Here is an 18762-nt window from a genome sequence, read left to right as displayed (position 1 = left end):
GGTGCTTTTGCATAATGTAGTCTCTGGAAAAAAATGACATTACAATTGGTTTAATTTATAAAATATTTATCAACAATCGATAAACTTTTTTTTTAAATATTTTTTTTTACCACACCTCAAACTTACAAAGCTTGAAACACTTTAATTAAGAAATGCACATTAGCCAACTCTTTCTCTCCTGCATTAAAGCTCAAAGTGAATATATACTTATACATTTAGAAATACTCAGAAGGTGAAACTAGTAAAATTGGCATCAATAAAATAACAATACTTAATGTCTCAATTTGACAACATGCATACTATCATTTTTGACATACTGACACAAATATTGTTTCATTTCATTCACTCTTAACACAGAGGAGACATGTTTATAAAGATTTAAGAAATTATGACTGTAGAGGTCATAATGAATTATCAAACAATTAAAAAACAGGAAGTGAACAGGAAATAATATGTAGTTTGTGTATATACAGTGTAATGCGTGCTGTATCTCAAAGTTTCTGTGCTTTTATAGATAATTCAAGCTATAGTAGTGCAAATGCAAATCTGTCCTCCACCTGTGTACAAAATGCATTTCAAACTTAATTTTCCCACACATCTCTGGACTGCAGAAACATTTCAGCTGTTATTTTTATTCTGACATTGCTATGCATTTTGGAAGACTCCCACTGAATTGAATGCATATGCAATTCATAAAATGTTGTTTGATGCTGAAGTTTTGCTAAGAAAGACAAAAGGTTTTAGTGAAGTTTTGGGAAAAAGTGCTCACTAACTACAGCAGTCACACATATTTCTGTGACATATATGGTAGGGTGACCATACGTACCATTTTCCCAGGACGCGTCCTGGCCAGGATTTCTATATTGCCTAAAACCTAGATATTTTAGGCAATATAGAAATCCTGGCCAGGACGCGTCCTGGGAAAATGGCACGTATGGTCACCCTAATATATGGTGTGTAAATGCTTAGATGTTTAGCTTTTGGTGGCTGCTTCTCAAAGTGTAACTTCACTGTACCCAAAACTCAAAATCAGTTGTGCTTTCATTCATGTAGCCTACACTTTGCATGGCACAGAGTGTTTGGAACAGTTCTAAATGGGTGTTCAGTCACTTTAACAGAATACCAAACCTTTGACCTTTGAGTGTTTATGAAGGAATCTGTTTGAGTTTTTCACAGGCTGCAAACACAGACTACATCCACCCATTAATGACCATTACCAGCCTAATGACAGTTCTGGAAAATAAAGAAGGGAATAAATAGTAGGCAGATCAGATATTTTTATCTGTGCATAGAGACCTACAAGTTTATGGAGTGTTGATTCTGGATTGTGCAACGGATAGACTGTAGTTGGAACTCAGCATCGCGTGGCTTTCACAACTCCACAGCAATCTTTGGTGCATCTTTTAAAAGTCTTGTTTATCCAGTCGTAAACCAGCAAGCCTATTCTTCGAGTATTTTGGTGAAGCTCAGACTATTGTGTGTGGGGGCAGATTGCTGGTTTGCTGTGATCTCAAACAGCAGTATCTGCATGGGCTAACTTGAGATGTGAAGTTCTCATTTGAGGGCACAGCAGTGTAAAATAGACGTGTGCATGTATATGTATGCGTGCATATGGGAAGGTAAGGTGTGTGGATAGGGTTTGCATTCTATTCTAAGTTGCTGTTGCAGTTGCGACAGAGAATGTCATCTTGCTCGGGGAAGAAGCCTGCACCCACCAGCGACACGGTGCAACGAGAACAGGTGAAGCACGGCTGGTGCCATTGCCGGTCCTCGAACGAAATGTACTTTCCTCCACCAAAACCTAAAATGAAATAAAAATCATGTAAAATCTCTGTGACATTTCAGATGAGTTCATCACATGACGTCAAAACCAAGACATCTGTAATCCCTGACACAAAACCTGTTGTGGCACCACTGTCCATATCTATTTTTAAACCAAAATGACGTCCATGCGTGTTACCTGTAATAGGTTTTTTGCAGGCTTCACACTTCTTGGCGTACAGATTGCCAAAACATTTGAGGCAGTATGGGCTGTCATCGCGGGAGGTGAAGTGTTGGCCAGCTAGTTGGACTTTACAGCTTGTGCACACAAAGCACTCCTTATGCCACGGCTCATCCCTATAGGTCACACCACCTTTAGCCAAGGCCTGAGGAGGAGAGAGTTCATCAGAGACACAAGCAGTAACCTGTCAGCATGAGTTTCCGTATACTTGACCTAAACCAAGCTACATGGAAAAAGGTATGACATTCAAATGCATGCATAAAACCTCATGTCATGAGTGTACATTCATATAATATTCAGGAATTGCATGTTAGGGATGGGTCACTATGGTTGTATAGTTTACAAGTTTGCTCAACAATTGAGGTTGGATAGTTTTAACTAGATTGCTAATAACTGAGCACCAAATTAGCATATTAGAATGATTTCTGAAGGATCATGTGACACTGAAGACTGAAGTAATGGATGCTGAAAATTCAGCAATGCCATCACAGGAATAAATTAAATTTTTACAATATTACTGTTTTTACTGCATTTTTCATTAAAAATAAATGCTGCCTTGATGAGCATAAGAGACCTTCAAAAACAAAAGATCATAACAATTATAAATGTCTGATGATATGCATATATGTGTGTGTTTGTGTATATAGTTTATTTTATTAATTTATTTTTTGTATTTCACAGAACTGTAGAGCCAAAATGCCAAACAGATGGTGCTTTGTCAGGACAGGATGTGAAACTGACAGCCAGAGTTAATCAGTGACCAGCAAGACTTCTGATATGCAACAGGAAGGAGAAATGAGGTCAGAATTCTGACTTTTTGTGGAGGAATGTGTGTGTGGACTGATGAGGAACACATGGTTATGTATTTCAGGCAGAGAAGCAAGAAAACCCCACCACTGACCTGTTTACATCGAGTACAGCGCGGTGCAAACTTGTTCTCATAGCAGGGTACACAATAGTGGTCATCTTTATCTGGAATAAAGGACTTGGAGCCTATTGGCTGTTGACAGCTGTTGCAAATGAAACAGCCCTCATGCCATGTGGAGCCGGCATACTCAAGCTTCCTGGTTCCTGTGAGAGAGAGAAAAAAGAAGGAAGCCTTTAAAATAAACAATTTCCTTGTTTTCGACAGCTGTGCATACCATGTTGCCATAAAATCTATAACTTTAATTCTGTCAGGACCACTATCGCCAAAGATAGTGCACACAATTTGGATTGGCAGTATGGTTCCGTTCTGGGCAAGAACTCCCTGCGCAACCATGCAGTCTAGCATGGATAAGCAGCAATAACCCCCCGGTGTAACAGAACAGAACCAACATAAATGTATTGCAGATATCATTAGGTTATAATTTAATGTAACATTTTGAAATTAGTTTGATTCAAGGAGAATCAGAGGCTGAATCCTGACTGACAAGAGGAGTCGTCAGGGATGGAGGTGGGTAATTAGCTATTGAGCAACGCAAAGCTGGTGATAATAATGAAGGACCTTATATATGAGTGCTGTGATAGGTATCGCATCCCTATAGATGTGGATCAGCTCAGAGTCAGCTGATGTGAGCTTGACTAACATGACCTGCCAGAACTAACGCTACGCTATGATTTAGTGATGTAACTTTACATATATAACTAGGGCAGTGAATTGATTATACGTGACCCTGGACCACAAAACCAGTCATAAGTAACACAGGTATATTTGTAGCAATATCCAAAAGAAGACCAAACAAAGTAGTTTCGGTTTCACAATGAAAAACACAGCGGCCTAGCCGTGAGGGGAAGCCCCGGCTTAGCGTGCGCTGAGGCCGGGATAGTGTGAGCTGAGGCCGGTCTAGCGTGAGCTGAGGTGGTGGGGTCGAGTACGGCGCGCCCGGCGGATCCGACGAATGAGCGGCAACCCCACATAATGAGGTAGATATGTGGGGGCGTGTTAGAACGAGCCGTTTTAGGTAGGTGTGGCTGACTCTGAACTTTTATAAAGAATATCTCTTTGGATTTGAGACTTTAGTCTTTGCAACTTTACAGATCTTCTCAGCACCAAGAGCTTGTAACACTCCAAAGAGAAAGGAAAAATTGAAATCGCATCATATGACCCCTTTAAGTAAAGATATTTTGTAAATTTCCTACCGTATATATATTAAAACTTAATTTTTGATTAGTAATATGCATCGCTAAGGACTTAATTTAGACCGCTTTAAAGGCGATTTTCTCAACATTTAGATTTTTTTTGCACCCTCAGATTCTAAATGTTCAAATAGTTGTATCTCAGCCAAACATTCCCCTATTCTAACAAACCATACATCAATGGAAATCAAATGAATATGATGTATAAATCTCAATTTCAAAAAAAATGTACCCTTATGACTGGTTTTGTGGTCCAGGATCACAATATATTTGGATCGAATTAAGGACATGATGTGCTAATTAAATTAATTTCAATTAAATGAATCATTAAGCATATAGTTAAAAAATATATTAATGTATACTGTGTATTTGAAATAATTCTGACCTTTATTAAAGCTAGATTACGATAGGATAAAGACACTGAATTAAAATACTATACACTGAAATATTTTCTCAAAACTAGAAGACAGACTTAAAAACAAAGACCATGATGCATTGTGTTTATTTGCGGACAGGTTACTAAGTAATCATGGTCAATTACACCATTGTTTGGTCCTCAAGTCGGGATTCTCAGAGATGTCAGATCTCCCAGTTAAGTAATGCTGCCATTTTGGTGGAAAAGAGCTATGATATGTCTTATTCTCTGATAAAAAGTCTTCCCACTTCTAGGACCACCAAGGGAGCATAAGAGAAATAGTAGGCCCATCATAATTGCCTTGATTCTTTGCATTTTCCCCATTGTGGGACCTGCTGATGAGCATGACACCAACAGTCACTTCACCCAGTTTGAAAGACTTCATGTTTCTTGAGAGATCTCACCGGAGACTACTTATCGCTGGGATTTCCCTACAAAAGATGAATTTGAGCTTTCAAAGTGACAAAATGATGATCTGACAGTCAAGGTTCATCAAATGATTAGCAGGTTAAAGGTTGACGTTCATAATCCACTAAGTGTTTCACACGTTACCCAGATCAAAAGCCCTGTGGAGATCCTCCTTAAAGAGGCCCCACTGCCAAAATCACCAACGCTTTACACAGAGAGCAAATGATAAAAGTCGTAATCCCCTGGATAACAAAAAACATTTAGAAGAAATATCAAATTACAGCAAGGCTGTCTCCCTCAAGTTCAAAACTCACCCCAAAATATGTGTCACCACATTTATCAAAGCAAAGTATGAACTATAGACGAGAGCGCCCCATCCTTTGTCTTTCCCTTGTCATCTGCACATCACAAACAGAGGCCCTAACCACTAACAATGTGTTCCTCTTCCTATAAATGTAGCCCTCAGGTTACATGCATGAACCAGGACTCAAAATTGTGGCAAAATATTTTTTATCTTCTTGTTTTTGGTTTGGCAATTTTTGGAGATTGTAATACTGCTTGATTTGTTAACTGGATTTACCTCAGAAAATAACAGCCACACATTTTTTAATGCCAAAAGCAACTAGATTTACGTTTCCAGTAGGAAATAACTACTTGCAAGGCAGCAAAATAAATGTTACAATTTTCGTCTTTGCAGTCTAAAGACGACAGTCTAAACCCATAAGACCTTCATTCATCTTCAGAACACAAATTAAGATTTTATGAAGCTATGAGAATACTTTTTGTGTGCAAAGTAAACAAAAATTTTTGGGTGAACCTTTCAGATGGTTCAAACCTCTACGCACACCTTGGCAATATAATTATACAGATAGTTATACCCTTTTTAACCTAAACCCACCCCTACCCCTCACAGAAAACTTTCTGCATTTTTAACATTTTAAAAGTAAAAAAAAAACTTTTAAAATTTGTAATAAATGTTTACTTTATTTTTATAACAGTTTTACATAAACCTGTACATTATTACTGTATTTTATACTTAAACGTCTTAGCTACTAAAGAAGTACTGTGTTGAAGGAACAGACTGAGCAGTGATGCCACAGGACTGCAATGTGATGGAGCATCACTTAACCATTTTTCCTGTGATTTTCTCCTTCGCTATCTTGCTTTCAGAACAAGAACCACCTGAAGACTCCCTGTAAAGAGACATCAACCTCCCAATGAGTCTTTTCACTGGTTTTGGCAAGTCTTTCCCTGCTCTTTGTGAAAAAGTGACAGTTCCCTAGTATGATTGCATCACATTTTGTTGGTGTAATCTATAGATTGCTCCTGCTGACTATATCCAGCCTCTTACGAGGACTTCAGATGACCCAACACCTGTGAAGAGATGACGCTAACCCTTGAGAGGACTTCAGATGACCCAACACCTGTGAAGAGATGACGCTAACCCTTGAGAGGACTTCAGATGACCCAACACCTGTGAAGAGATGACGCTAACCCTTGAGAGGACTTCAGATGACCCAACACCTGTATATATATATATATATATATATATATATATAGTACTATAAATATGCAAATAAATAATATGACAACATCACTGTTGGTTACACGGTCAGTGCTGAACATTTTAACAGTGCAAAGTTTAAAGCTACAAAACCAAGTCTAATACACCTAACAATGAAATTATTAACAAAACAGCATTACACTACCATTCAAAAGTTTGTAGCATTTTTAAGTCTCTTATGTTCACCAAGACTATGGCAAAGCTAAATTTTCAGCAGCAATTACTCTGGTCTTTAATGCCACATGAAATCATTCTAATATGCTGATTTGTGCTCAATGTTGAAAACAGTTGTACTGCTTAATATTTTTGTGGAATACATTTATTTTCATGAATAGAAAATTCAAAAGAACATGATATATTTGAAATAGAAATCACTTGTAATCCATTTAATGCATCCTTGCTGAAAAAAAAAAAATCTTACTGACCCCAAACTTGTGAACAGTAGTGTAAGTGGTTTAGGCTGAATAAGTTGCAGAAGTTTCTTACTTGAGTTAAAAACAAACTCTAACCACAACTCTAACCACATTTATGGAAAATTAATGCCTTGCAGGCACTAGAAAAATACATAAAAGGACTTTCAATACAGGGCTCACTTTGCAAGCCTTGTAAAAGAACAACATGTGTAACTTTTTGGAATCGTTACCTGCATTTCAGATGGATGCAGCCTTGGTGAAATAGTTTACTGGCTTATCTCCTTCTATCATCAGAGGCTTGGATGGCAGCCATGCGCAATGATTTGGCTGAGAGACAGCAAGCCAGGCAGACTGGCAATTATTTTGTCACATCTAACCTGCGCAACACTCCCTCACTTCTCTCTCTCTCTCTCTTTATTTTAGTCATGCTGCTGGTACTTCAGATTTGCTTTGGCAGAACTTTGCAACTTTCCCCCTTTTTCTGTTTTGGCTCCTTCATGTTTGTGAATCTAACGTTACCTGCATACCTGTGGTCGTGACATGCTGTCTGTTTCACTAGTGTGAAGACTTGCAGTCTTACACAACAGTATTGAGAACAAACTGAAGGAACGGTGCCAGAGTGCGATTGGACTAGACCTGAGACCAGTCTGAACAGGATTTGTCAGGTAATGACATGAGTTATGACTGATGATGTGTGCTGATGTCATTCATACCAGGCATGACGGTTTTATCGCAGGCCACACATTTGGAGGAGAACTCGTTGCAGTAGCAGTCATTGCACAGAAGAGCATCATCCTGGCTGGTGAAGGGCTCGTCTGCCAGCGAACGGTCACAGCGGAAACAGCGGAAGCAGTGCTCATGGTAGTGACGGTCCTCATAAAATAGCTCCTGAATCACAAGAACAGGGATGTTATGAACATTTAAAGGGTTAGTTCACCCAAAAATGAAAATTCTGTCATTAATTACTCACCCTCATGTCATCCCAAACCCGTAAGACCTCCGTTCATCTTTGAAACACAAATTTGGAATACGCGAACAGCATATGCTGTTCTGTGTCAGCCGCACCACACGGATACGTTTTTTTATGTTTATTTACGCTTTGATTTGAACGAAAACAACGTATCTGTGTGGTGTGGCTGACACAAACAGCATATGCTGTTTGCATATTCCAAATTTGTGTTCCGAAGATGATCACTGTTTGCGTTCAGTGGATACTCTCCAAAATGGTGCTACGGAGGAGTCGAATTGTTGAATAAAGTCGTTATTTTTGTTTTCTTTGCATACAGAAAGTATTCTTGTAGCTTCGTAAAATTACAGTTGAACCCGATGCCACATGGATTATTTTACCGATTTCCTTGTTACGTTTCTGGACCTTGATCGTGAGAGCTCTCAGAATGCATCAAAAATATCTTAATTTGTGTTCCGAAGATGAACGGAGGTCTTATGGGTTTGGAATGACATGAGGGTGAGTAATTAATGACAGAATTTTCATTTTTGGGTGAACTATCCCTTTAAGGGATATGGATAATTGCATGGACTCGCGATTTCCTGTGGGGAGTTTACTACTGTGGTAAATGATGAACTGCATTGTTTGGTTTTATTTAATTTTGAAGGGATTAGTTACCCTCAGAATGGGAAGGATTAAAAACTCAATTGGTTGCTATTATGTTTTGCCTTAGGTTTTTAACATTGTTGGCCTGACTGAAGTTGAATAACATTTCTAATTGGACAATAAATGCCTCTCTCAAAAGAACTGCTAAACTGACAGTTTCAGCCTCAAACCACATAAAAACTCTTTCACGGTGTAATTGCGTCTCAAATTTTTCCAACCACCATGGATATGCTCCTGTAAAATCAAAATTTTGCTGTAGAATGTGAACCAGGCACTGTTTGCATGGCTTTATTTTGGGAATCGTTCAGTCAGAAGTTCAAATTTTGGAGGTCTAAAGTTGCGGTCAAATTTACCGTCAGTTGGAAAATATTGTGGTAGAAATCTAGTTATTCCAATACAAATTCACATCTGGAATTTTGTGAGAGATTTCACACTGGGTACATGCAATTTGGTCATGCAAATTTGTCACATTGGTCAATAGAAAGAAATATTTGAAAGTGACTTCTGCCAAACTACTGATAATGGACCTTTTTTTTCGTTAAAATGTGATTGCATCTTAAAGCAACAGTCCATATTTATTGTCATTGTATTTAAAAGAGCAGCTTAAAAATATCTTCTTTTGTGTTCCACAGAAGAAATAAAAAAAGAAGTAAAGAACAGAAGAAATAAAGTAATACAGGTTTGGAATGACACAAGTGCGAGTAAATTAGGATAACTATCGCTCTAATAAGCAAAACTCACTCTTGAATCATGGCCAATCAGCTCTTTGCACTCATCGCATGTGTTGGCGAACAGGCTGTCATAGCAAGGGATGCAGTAAGGGTTGTCCTCCGCCTGGATGTACTTCCTGCCGTATAAGGACTCCTTGCAGTTGTCACAGTCAAAGCGTTCACTCATGTTGCTCTGATCCGAGTCAGTCCCTGTAACAACACAAGGAAGATTCAGGGAGGTGAGCTTTCAATCACAGCTGCATCGCACTGAGAGAAAGACACACACGAACAAACACAAATAAGCAGATCTGTCACGAAGCACTTTGCAAAACGTCTATTAAGTTTTATAGCTCTGTGATGATAGCTGGGAAATGAGAGGGAGGAAGCTGGAATTTTAGCAAGCACACAACCTTATGCTGCATGTGACGTGGCAGCTGTAATGGCACTTCAACGGGAGGTCCCTTTTAGACATTTCTAAGTTTGACACCCACTTTTTGAGAGATGATCATTGTGTTTTAAGAGCTTCATTTTGCTTGGCCACAGAGCAAAGACCAATGTTTCTCAATGTTTTTCACTATGTCACACTGTGATAATTTTGTGTTTTTGAGACACTGTAGCAAGATAAAAGTACTTTAACTTTTAAAAAAGCATCAAGGCCTTTTCCCCCCAAAAATGTTGTGTCTGCATCTTGCCGTTTTTGCATGAAAGTAAATGACCCCTTAACATGGCTAGACTTTTAGCAAGTTATGCAAGACTACATAATCAGACAAACGTTAAATCAAAATTTAACGTTCACAAACCAGAATTGGAGTTGAATAATTATTGATTATTTTTATACGTTATCAGAGAGCTGAACTTTTCAAACCATTGCTTGCACATATGGCCAAATAGGCAATTAATGAGCATTGATTTCTTTTTTGTTATAGGTTTATCAAATTTCTGGAGTTTGCATCCAAAGCCCAAAGTATACTTCACTTTTTATGTGTACGCTAGCATATGCGTACAGTGCGTGCAACACAAATTTCGTCATCAGAATAGTATGCGCACCACCTGATTGTTGTAACCATGCGTACTTTGTTCGCGCAGATCACACATGCGCATTTCATTTGTTTTGCACTAATCCGTTGTTCCACAAGGTGGCAACACTGGCCTGGGCCAATGTTTCACAGTAGAAAATGGAACTAAAGAGACGGAACAACAACAGCAACAAAATACAAATAGAATCCATTATAATCATCGATGCTGTCTACACTGGATGAGGCGCGGCGCAACTCAACAAATTCCCGACAGTAAACTAATGCTACATTCTATTTATAACGTACTGACGCAAAGTTCAAACGATTTTTAACGGTCGCTTTGTCACGTCCAGTGTAGACCGACTTTAGCTGTTGTTGCGGAGCATAACAACTGTCACGTCCGGTGTAGACACGTTGTGAGAGTTTTATGATATTGCTACAACTTTAGTTTAAAAGAGTACAAAGACATTTTTATCAGTCATAACTTCTGAAGAATTATAGCACAGTAGTGTTGTCAAAATTACTTACTTCTGTACCAGTTGGTACTGAAACTTTAAAAACATCCATTTCCCGCTAACATTTGAACGCTGTTGAGCGGATTCCTAAACACTGCTCAAATGTTAGTGGGAAATGGACGTTTTTAAAATTTCAGTACTAGGGATATGCCGGTATCAAATTTTCATGTTGCGATTAATTGCTAATGCTTTTATCACGGTGTTTATGGGAAAAGTATTCTTAAAATGCATTCAAAATTCTGAATAATTTGTTATATATAATTATTCACGTATTTAGAAGTGCCCACGATAACAATATCGTGCATACTCATTACCGTGATATATCGCATTACCGAATACCGGCACAAGTCGACCACCTGAGTTTGCGAATACTATCAAATGGAGTACACTTTGAAAGGCTACGCGTTCGACTGTATGCATACGCTAGTTTACATGTACATAAATGAAGTATACTTTGGGCTTAACCCAGACTTTCTCGCTTAGTCATCCACGTGCCAAAAAAAAGACAAACCCTCACTGCCTGACCGATAAAAGGCCTGCAAGATCACAGAGGTAAGACTATACTGTTGACTGTTGGAGGTCTGCGCATTTGCATGCTTCACCAGCAAATATTTGTGAAGTAAACACTTCTGCCTTGGATGCGCAGACCACCTAGGGAGATGGTTTAGAGAATCGCAAAAGTGACAAGAACTCTTACATTTTTTGAAAGACCAAGCACTGATCCCAAACAACACAGATGGGTTTGGGTTTTTTATTTTGTAATGCCTGTCTTACATCAGACGCACATCTTCTTAGGGGAGTACGGATCAGATTTGTTCACATTCGGTACAAAAACATACTCCACGTTCACAATGCGAGGTGTTAAAACCATTTACAGTAATCACGTAAACCGACAGTGTAATAAAAACACCAGCTTGACCTTAAAGTGAGTGTATGGCTCTGCGAGTGCCCATCACAGAATAATATTGTTACAGCATTGCAGCAACGCTATCAGGTTGCCAAAACATTACAGAGACGTTGGAGGAAAGCTTTATGATAAGTGATAGGCCTCCCTGGAAGAGACAAGCTCAGTATATCAGTTTCCACCCAGCTAATAATAATAATCAGCCACCGCTGAGATAATGAATCTATTTGCGCTCCCTGTCTTACACACGCCCACAGGGAGGGTGTAATCACAGGATGCAAGATGAAAGATATCAACCACCGTGTTTCATCTTTCCTCTTTCCCCTGGCATGACAAAAGGCTCAAATGATCGTGGGTGTGAAAGGCTAAGATAAAAAAAAAGGGCAACGCACCTCCCGAAGCTTCATAAATAATCAGCTGACACTCTTTTTTTTAATACGATGATACCACTTACTCTCAGCTGAGAGCTGCTTTAAAAGCTTCTTTGCCCTGGATCTGCTCGTAAATTAGGGAGTGTTAATGTTAAAGGCTCCCGTGGCCTGAGGCTGCCCCTGGTTTACATCATTACAGACCTGCGTTTGAGGGAATATGAACCTTCTCTGTTCCCATCAAGGCTATCATGGTTCTGTTTCTCGTTGATGGGTCAATGACATCACATTTTTGTCTTTGTCATTAATTTAGTCAAAAGTATATTTAAATTGCAAATTTCCTTTTCAAATATAATTTGGCTTTGTAGGCTCATGTTTTAAAATGTCATGTGGTGTGACTCTCCAAAAAGTTATGATACTTACGAATTAATAATTCATAATGTGTAAAAATTACGTTTTGACCCTGAAAATATATAAAACTTTTTTGAAAATAATGGAAGATGAAGATGTGTCTTTAAAATGTTTTCAAAACCAAATTTAATCAAATTAAAGCGTTTCTAAGAAATTGGGATGCATTTTTTCAATTTTATTTTCCCTTTTATTTATTCAGAAATACCTTTATATCACAATATGCCCATACTGTGTTATTTTAGCAATATTTAATATAAGGTTTCTATATTACTATTAATATTTTGAATAAGCCTTTATTTTATATTTAGCTTTTACTTTTATTTATATTTTCTGTTTTAATTTTAATGTTGCTTATGTGCTTTTTAATGTGCTTTTGACATTATTAATTTTTTTTCTTAATTACTATTTTTTTTATTTAGGTTTTAGTTTTTTGAAGTTTTGGTTTCATTTCAGTTAGTAATTTTAGTACTTCAACTTTATTAGCTTCAGCTTCAATTTCATTTTATTTCAGGTTAATTTCAATAAACAATTTTTTAAAAAGTTTTAGATTTAGTTAAATATAACAACACTGCTGCCCTTTGATGACAAGTAACAGGATCTTTTTTTAGTACCAGAGACAGCTTTTGTGCAGGTGTGTGAACACCTGGGATCCATCCCACAACCGCCATCTACTTCCTTCATCTTTCTTCAGATCGCCAGAGCTAATGGTTGTCATTTCCTGGCAACTTATTAGACTGCAAGAAGGAGAGCTGAAACCTGGCTTAGTGCTAAATGTAGCATGTTCTAAAAAAGAAGCCATGGAGGTCTGATAAACATCTTTTAAATGTACGTGAAGAAAATGCATTGCTTATAGAGAAAGTTGACAGATCTATGCATCTCTTTTCTTTGATTTGGCAAGCATATGCTAAATTTCACATTAAATTTAATCTAAACACAGAACAGGCTGTTTGCACACGCCAGAAAGGATCACCAACAGCGCTTCGAAGGCCTCATCGTTCACCCAAGTAACGTCAACAATAGCTGTTCTGCAGCCTGACTACAAGTGTGTTTAGTCTCTGGGGAGACGTGAGCTTTAGTTAGAATAACTCGCCTCCTGGTAATCATTAAAGATGAGGTAGGACCGAGTCCTTCACTGTACGAGGGAAATATTGTTCCAGCTAAGACGATATATAAATACTTATTTTGTCAAGGGCGGGGGTTGTTATTACTTCTTTTTCAGTTTTTCTGTGCTGAGTTTCTAAAACATCTTATGAGAGCAACAAATGAAACAAGCAACATGAGAGTAAATGGGCAGTTTGGACTAAGGTGGAGAGCATGATGTCATCAGTGACCCCAGGGCTAGACGTCCAGAAGTGATTAAATCCAGAAGCTGGGAAAATGAAGCAAGACCTCTCCCTTTACTTACAAAGTCAGAGCTGGCTTTGGTTGAAAGCTAACGTGGTATTTTGTGCAGAACCACGAGGAACCCTCTGACACATTGCAGTTGAAAGTGTAAGCAGGAATTTCCTCTTCTTTGCACAAAGTGTTTTGTGACTGATGAACTGGCCTGAGGTAAAATACCAAAACTGTGAGCAAACCAGTCCTTGAGGGTTGAGGATGTCCAACAAAACACCATGACCTACCTACCTACCTACCTACCTACCTATCTGTTATTTTCCGTTTATCTGAAATAGAATGATTTTGCTTACAAATATTACATGTGAATAGACTGCAATGACTTTAATTTATTATATATTTACTAACCATTACGTAAACATCAGCTTGTGATGTTTCTGGCCTCTGGCCTTATAATTTGGACAATATTTTGCTTCTACCTGTATTGTTGTAGCAGTTCTTATATTAAAGGGATAGTTCACACACAAATGAAAATTCTGTCATTAATTACTCACCCTCATGTCGTTCCAAACCTGTAAGACCTTCGTTCATCTTCGGAACACAAATGCAGATATTTTTGATGAAATCCAAGAGCTTTCTGACCCCGTGTATACAGCAACACAACTGACACGTTCAAGGCGCTGAAAGGTAGTACGGACATCGATTAAAATAGTCCATGTGACATCAGTGGTTCAACCATAATTTTATGAAGCTACGAGAATACTTTTTGTGCGCAAAGAAAACAAAAATAACGACTTTATTCAACAATTTCTTCTCTTCAATGTCAGTCTTCGATGCGTGTTCACAAAAATACCACGACACATACGTGTGGTGCATTAACAATGTCCTTACTACCCTTCTAGGCCTTGAATGTGTCAGTTGCATTGATGTCTATGCAGGGTCAGAAAGCTCTCGGATTTCATCAAAAATATCTTAATTTGTGTTCCAAAGATGAACGAAGGTTTTATGGGATTGGAATGACATGAGGGTGAGTAATTAATGACAGAATTTTCATTTTTGGGTGAACTGTCCCTTTAACTAACATACTAACCAACTAACATAGTTATTTGACCATTTTACTGTTGCTGATTGCTTGGTGATAGTGAACATTCTGAGACAACATGCAGCTTTGTGGCTTCCAGCGTAGACAGTTGCTACATACTGCGTCGTTGGTCACTCACTTCCAATGCTGTCAGGCCGTCTTCCTGCACTACTATGAAGGAAATAATTGTTTTAGCGGCCTTAGGCCAGCTCTTAAATATTTCAAAGCAGCTATCTTGTCGCCTTCTGGTCCTATCTGTATCTGAAGGATATGGCCATCCTTCTCAGAACAGTCTGTGAGATTCTTGGGGAATGACAAGGCCACAATGGCATGTTTGTCTAACTTCAGAGAGGCCAGACTGAAAGGGAGCAGGGCAGTAGGGGCATGGGCAGCGTGTACACACAGACCCCCGTCCCGCTGCAGTTTCACAGACAACAGCACTAATCCTCTGACCAAACTCCCATCACGCTCCGCTTCACTTTAAACGGGCCGGCTGTGCCTCCCGCTGGGAAACTGACCCGGGCCTTTCCTGTTCCTAGGGTCCAGCCAGAGCTCGGCCTGTCAAACATCTGCCTGGGCAACAGGAGGCAATGGCTGCTTGCCACCTCACCGTGACTATTACACAACACCCCAGATTCAATAACTCACCTAATTTTACTGTATATCGTCAGATATAGTTATCATTGAATTAAATATTCTGTCAATGGAATAACATCCTGTTCTGCATCAAGCATCCCATTGCAGAATAGATTCTGTCAGATTAATACTGAGGCTGCCATGATTGGCCACATAATTTCAGACTTGTGGCAAATGTAATGAATGTAATATTCTCAGTTAGATATGAGAAAAGAATAGTATGTACGGTTTATGCAATATGTAGCTTTTAGAAACTTTAAGGGCAAAACAGTGTGATGAAGGGCAGGTAGGATAGCAAAGGTTTATAAATTAAATTGGCAAATGAAAATGCAGCATATGGATAAACAGACTGCAGCACACTGAGATCAGTCTGCCATTGGAGCAGCTCCAGGCACAGCGATAGCTCTAGATTTGATTTACTGTCAGCAGAAATCACACCACCAGCAGATACTACTGTATATCATCTGAGGCTAAGGAAGCAACATTGTATGTCCAATATACTGTATATACACACACACAAACACACTTGTACTAAATTAGAAAAGTTATTTCACATTATTACACCTTTTTTCACTATTCTTAGCAGGTAATATGCCCAGAATGCCCAGAATTAGTTTTTTCAATCCACAATTTTTTTGCCATAACAAATACAGTGATAGTCTATCACTAATGCTACAGTAAAATTACACTTGAAGACAGTGGAGTACATTTGACTCCATATTGAATTTCAGAGGTCAGATATTCTTGACAAATCTGAAGTGCTAAAATTAAGAGCTGACAGGTTCCAGAGACAAGATGGAGGTGATGTCTGCCAGACAAAACACTTATGTTTTTGTTGTAAAGTCACAGTATCAATTTAATATGAGAACGCTGTGGTGGAGAAGATGTAGGCTACATGTGCACTTGGTATTGCCTTTTAGGATTGGCTCTTGCCACATCAGATAAGGCAAAAACGGCAGAGAGAAGGAGGAAAGAGAGGGAGAGCGAGTCTTATCGGAGGAAGCAGGGAGGCAATTGCCGATGAAGAGGAGATAACATTCAAAAACAAATCCGAACGTTTGCTCTCGCTCATTCACACATCATCTTTATCAGTTTTCGATGCTTGACAGAAGAGTAATCTCCACTTACATTAGGTATTTTTTTAAACAGTACAGTACATAATATAGCTGTTTTCTCACATCTGCTGATGTTCACATGCTGAACAGTGGTTCTCAAACTACCTTATTGAGTAAATAAATTAGAATTGAATAAAAAGCTAAATAAATATTTGATTTTAATCTCTGGACCACTGTTTAAGATCTTCTGCAGTAAAATATGCCTATTGGTAATGGTTGTGCTTGTGAAATTGAGCCTTTGTTGTTTACTCTCCCTGGAGAGGACGCTTTGACAGTGCTAGTAAATGATCTGTTCGACTGCCGCCACAGAGTTTAAAACCTACACATTTTCTCTAGTGTGACAGTGATAACAGTTAACATTCGTACTGGCCAGACACCAAATGTCGCAACCGCAGAGGGCTTGATCTCACTTATACCGTGAATCCATCTTCTGTTACAGTCCCAGCCATGTGGAACAGACGTCACTACAGACGTCACTGACCACAGTTATCCTTCAGAATGACCATCATCAGCAAATAATCCACACCGAGACAGCTTTGCAAAAACAACAAGCTTTGACGTAAACCAGACAACAAGCCATATAAACAAACGCTGTTTCTTTCTAACCCTTTTTATCAACCCAAAGCATTATTTACCCCTGCAAAAGATTAAATCACTACTAGCCTCACTGACGCAAGAAAGCAGGTACTCTTGGGTGACTGATCAGTATGGATCTGTTTGTTAGTTTCTGAGCCTATTCTATTTAAGTGCATGTTAGATGTGAGATGGGAACAAGCCAGAAGAACAGACATACACCAGGCCTAACATGTCATTTCCATTGAGCCCTTAAAACACAGCTTTGTGCCGCATGAGGATGGCAAAGTCAGGTTCACCTCGTAAACATCAATGAACATTAATGAGCACCTGCTCCGGAAGCTAACATTAACAAAGATGTCATTTTCCTAGCTTTTAAGCAGAAGGGAGGTGTGGATATATGCCCTGAAAATCACCTTCACAAACCACCGGCCCTTCAAGAGGCATATGGATGTGTCTGCAAGCCATCATCCAAGGCTAACTCTAACTCCCTTCACAACAATAACTGCCTTATTTGACCCTTTTGGCTTTTTCCCTATAGCTGTTTGACATTTCAGACTCGATCTGTGCCAAGACGGTTTAGCTAAAGGCTAGCGCAGCAGTCATTAAAAAGGACACGCAGAGCTGCACAGTCAATTAGCAAAGCCCCAAAGTCATTGTCAGCAGAGTCTAGCTAAAGCCTCTGTGTTTTAGCAAAGGCCCTGAGGAGGAGGAATTTTTCTGTTTCACAAAAATTTATTCTAAATTACAGCTCTGTATGAGAGAGGCATTAGGCCAAAGTGGGGAGAAAAAAACTAAACAAAAAAAGAGGCACAACAAAACAAATACAATCATGCTACTTTATATTCATACTGCAGCTATAGTTAACTGGTGCTTGCCCATACAAAAGTCTTCGCTATAATGCTACAGTAGGTAGTTGTGTTCTATGAGATTGCTTACTAGTAATGTTCATTGATGTTTACTAGGCTGAGCCTGAGATTATTTATTTAATAATTGTGCGGTTTATTATCCACTGTACGATAAACAAAACTATAGGCAAAATGTATGTATAAATACACTACTGTTCAAAAGTTTGGGATCAGTAAAAATGTATTTTTAAGAAATTAATACTTTTTTTCCAGTAATGATGCATTAAATTGATAAAAAGTGACTACATAAGTTTACATAAAAAAAGAAACTGCTGTTTGAACTTTCTATTCACCAAGGAATCCTGAAAAAAAAGTATTATGGTTTCCACAAAAATATTAAGCATCACATTTATTTATTTATTTATTTATATGTATTAAAATAGAAAACAATTGCATTACTAACTTTTTTTTTTTACTAATGCAGCCTTGGTGAGCATAAGGGACTAATTTCAACAACATTAAAAAACTTAGGGACCCCAAACTTTTTATTGTTTTATATTTTCCGTGGGTATGATGATTGATAAGTACTGAAAAGGTAGCATAGCACTGTGACATAATCATATTTAAATACTTTAATATTTATTACTTTATAGAATGCTATGAAATAAACATGGTGACACTTTTTTCTTAGTGCTTCAACTGCATTTCAGGTCTGCTT

The 18762-nt window shown here is 38.4% G+C and overlaps 1 protein-coding gene across 2 annotated transcripts in view; it reads right to left on the bottom strand.

Annotated features, from left to right (window-relative positions):
- Positions 1-951: 951 nt before the first annotated feature.
- LOC107704953 (four and a half LIM domains protein 3-like) overlaps positions 952-18762 on the bottom strand; it is a 39553-nt gene continuing 21742 nt past the window's right edge. For both annotated transcript variants that reach the window (XM_016508032.1, XM_016508034.1), the window contains 5 exons: positions 9274-9452; positions 7634-7808; positions 2904-3073; positions 1961-2147; positions 952-1801 (listed from right to left, as the gene is read on the bottom strand). In XM_016508032.1, the coding sequence (XP_016363518.1) occupies positions 1647-1801; positions 1961-2147; positions 2904-3073; positions 7634-7808; positions 9274-9429 (843 nt within the window). In that variant the 5' untranslated portion in view covers positions 9430-9452 and the 3' untranslated portion in view covers positions 952-1646. The remainder of the gene's footprint in view (positions 1802-1960; positions 2148-2903; positions 3074-7633; positions 7809-9273; positions 9453-18762) is intronic.

This window comes from Sinocyclocheilus anshuiensis, unplaced genomic scaffold (assembly GCF_001515605.1).
Source record: "Sinocyclocheilus anshuiensis isolate Anshui unplaced genomic scaffold, SAMN03320099.WGS_v1.1 scaffold702, whole genome shotgun sequence".
NCBI lineage: Eukaryota > Metazoa > Chordata > Actinopteri > Cypriniformes > Cyprinidae > Sinocyclocheilus > Sinocyclocheilus anshuiensis.
Note: the sequence above shows the minus strand (reverse complement) of the source record. Positions and strands in the feature narration are given on the sequence as shown.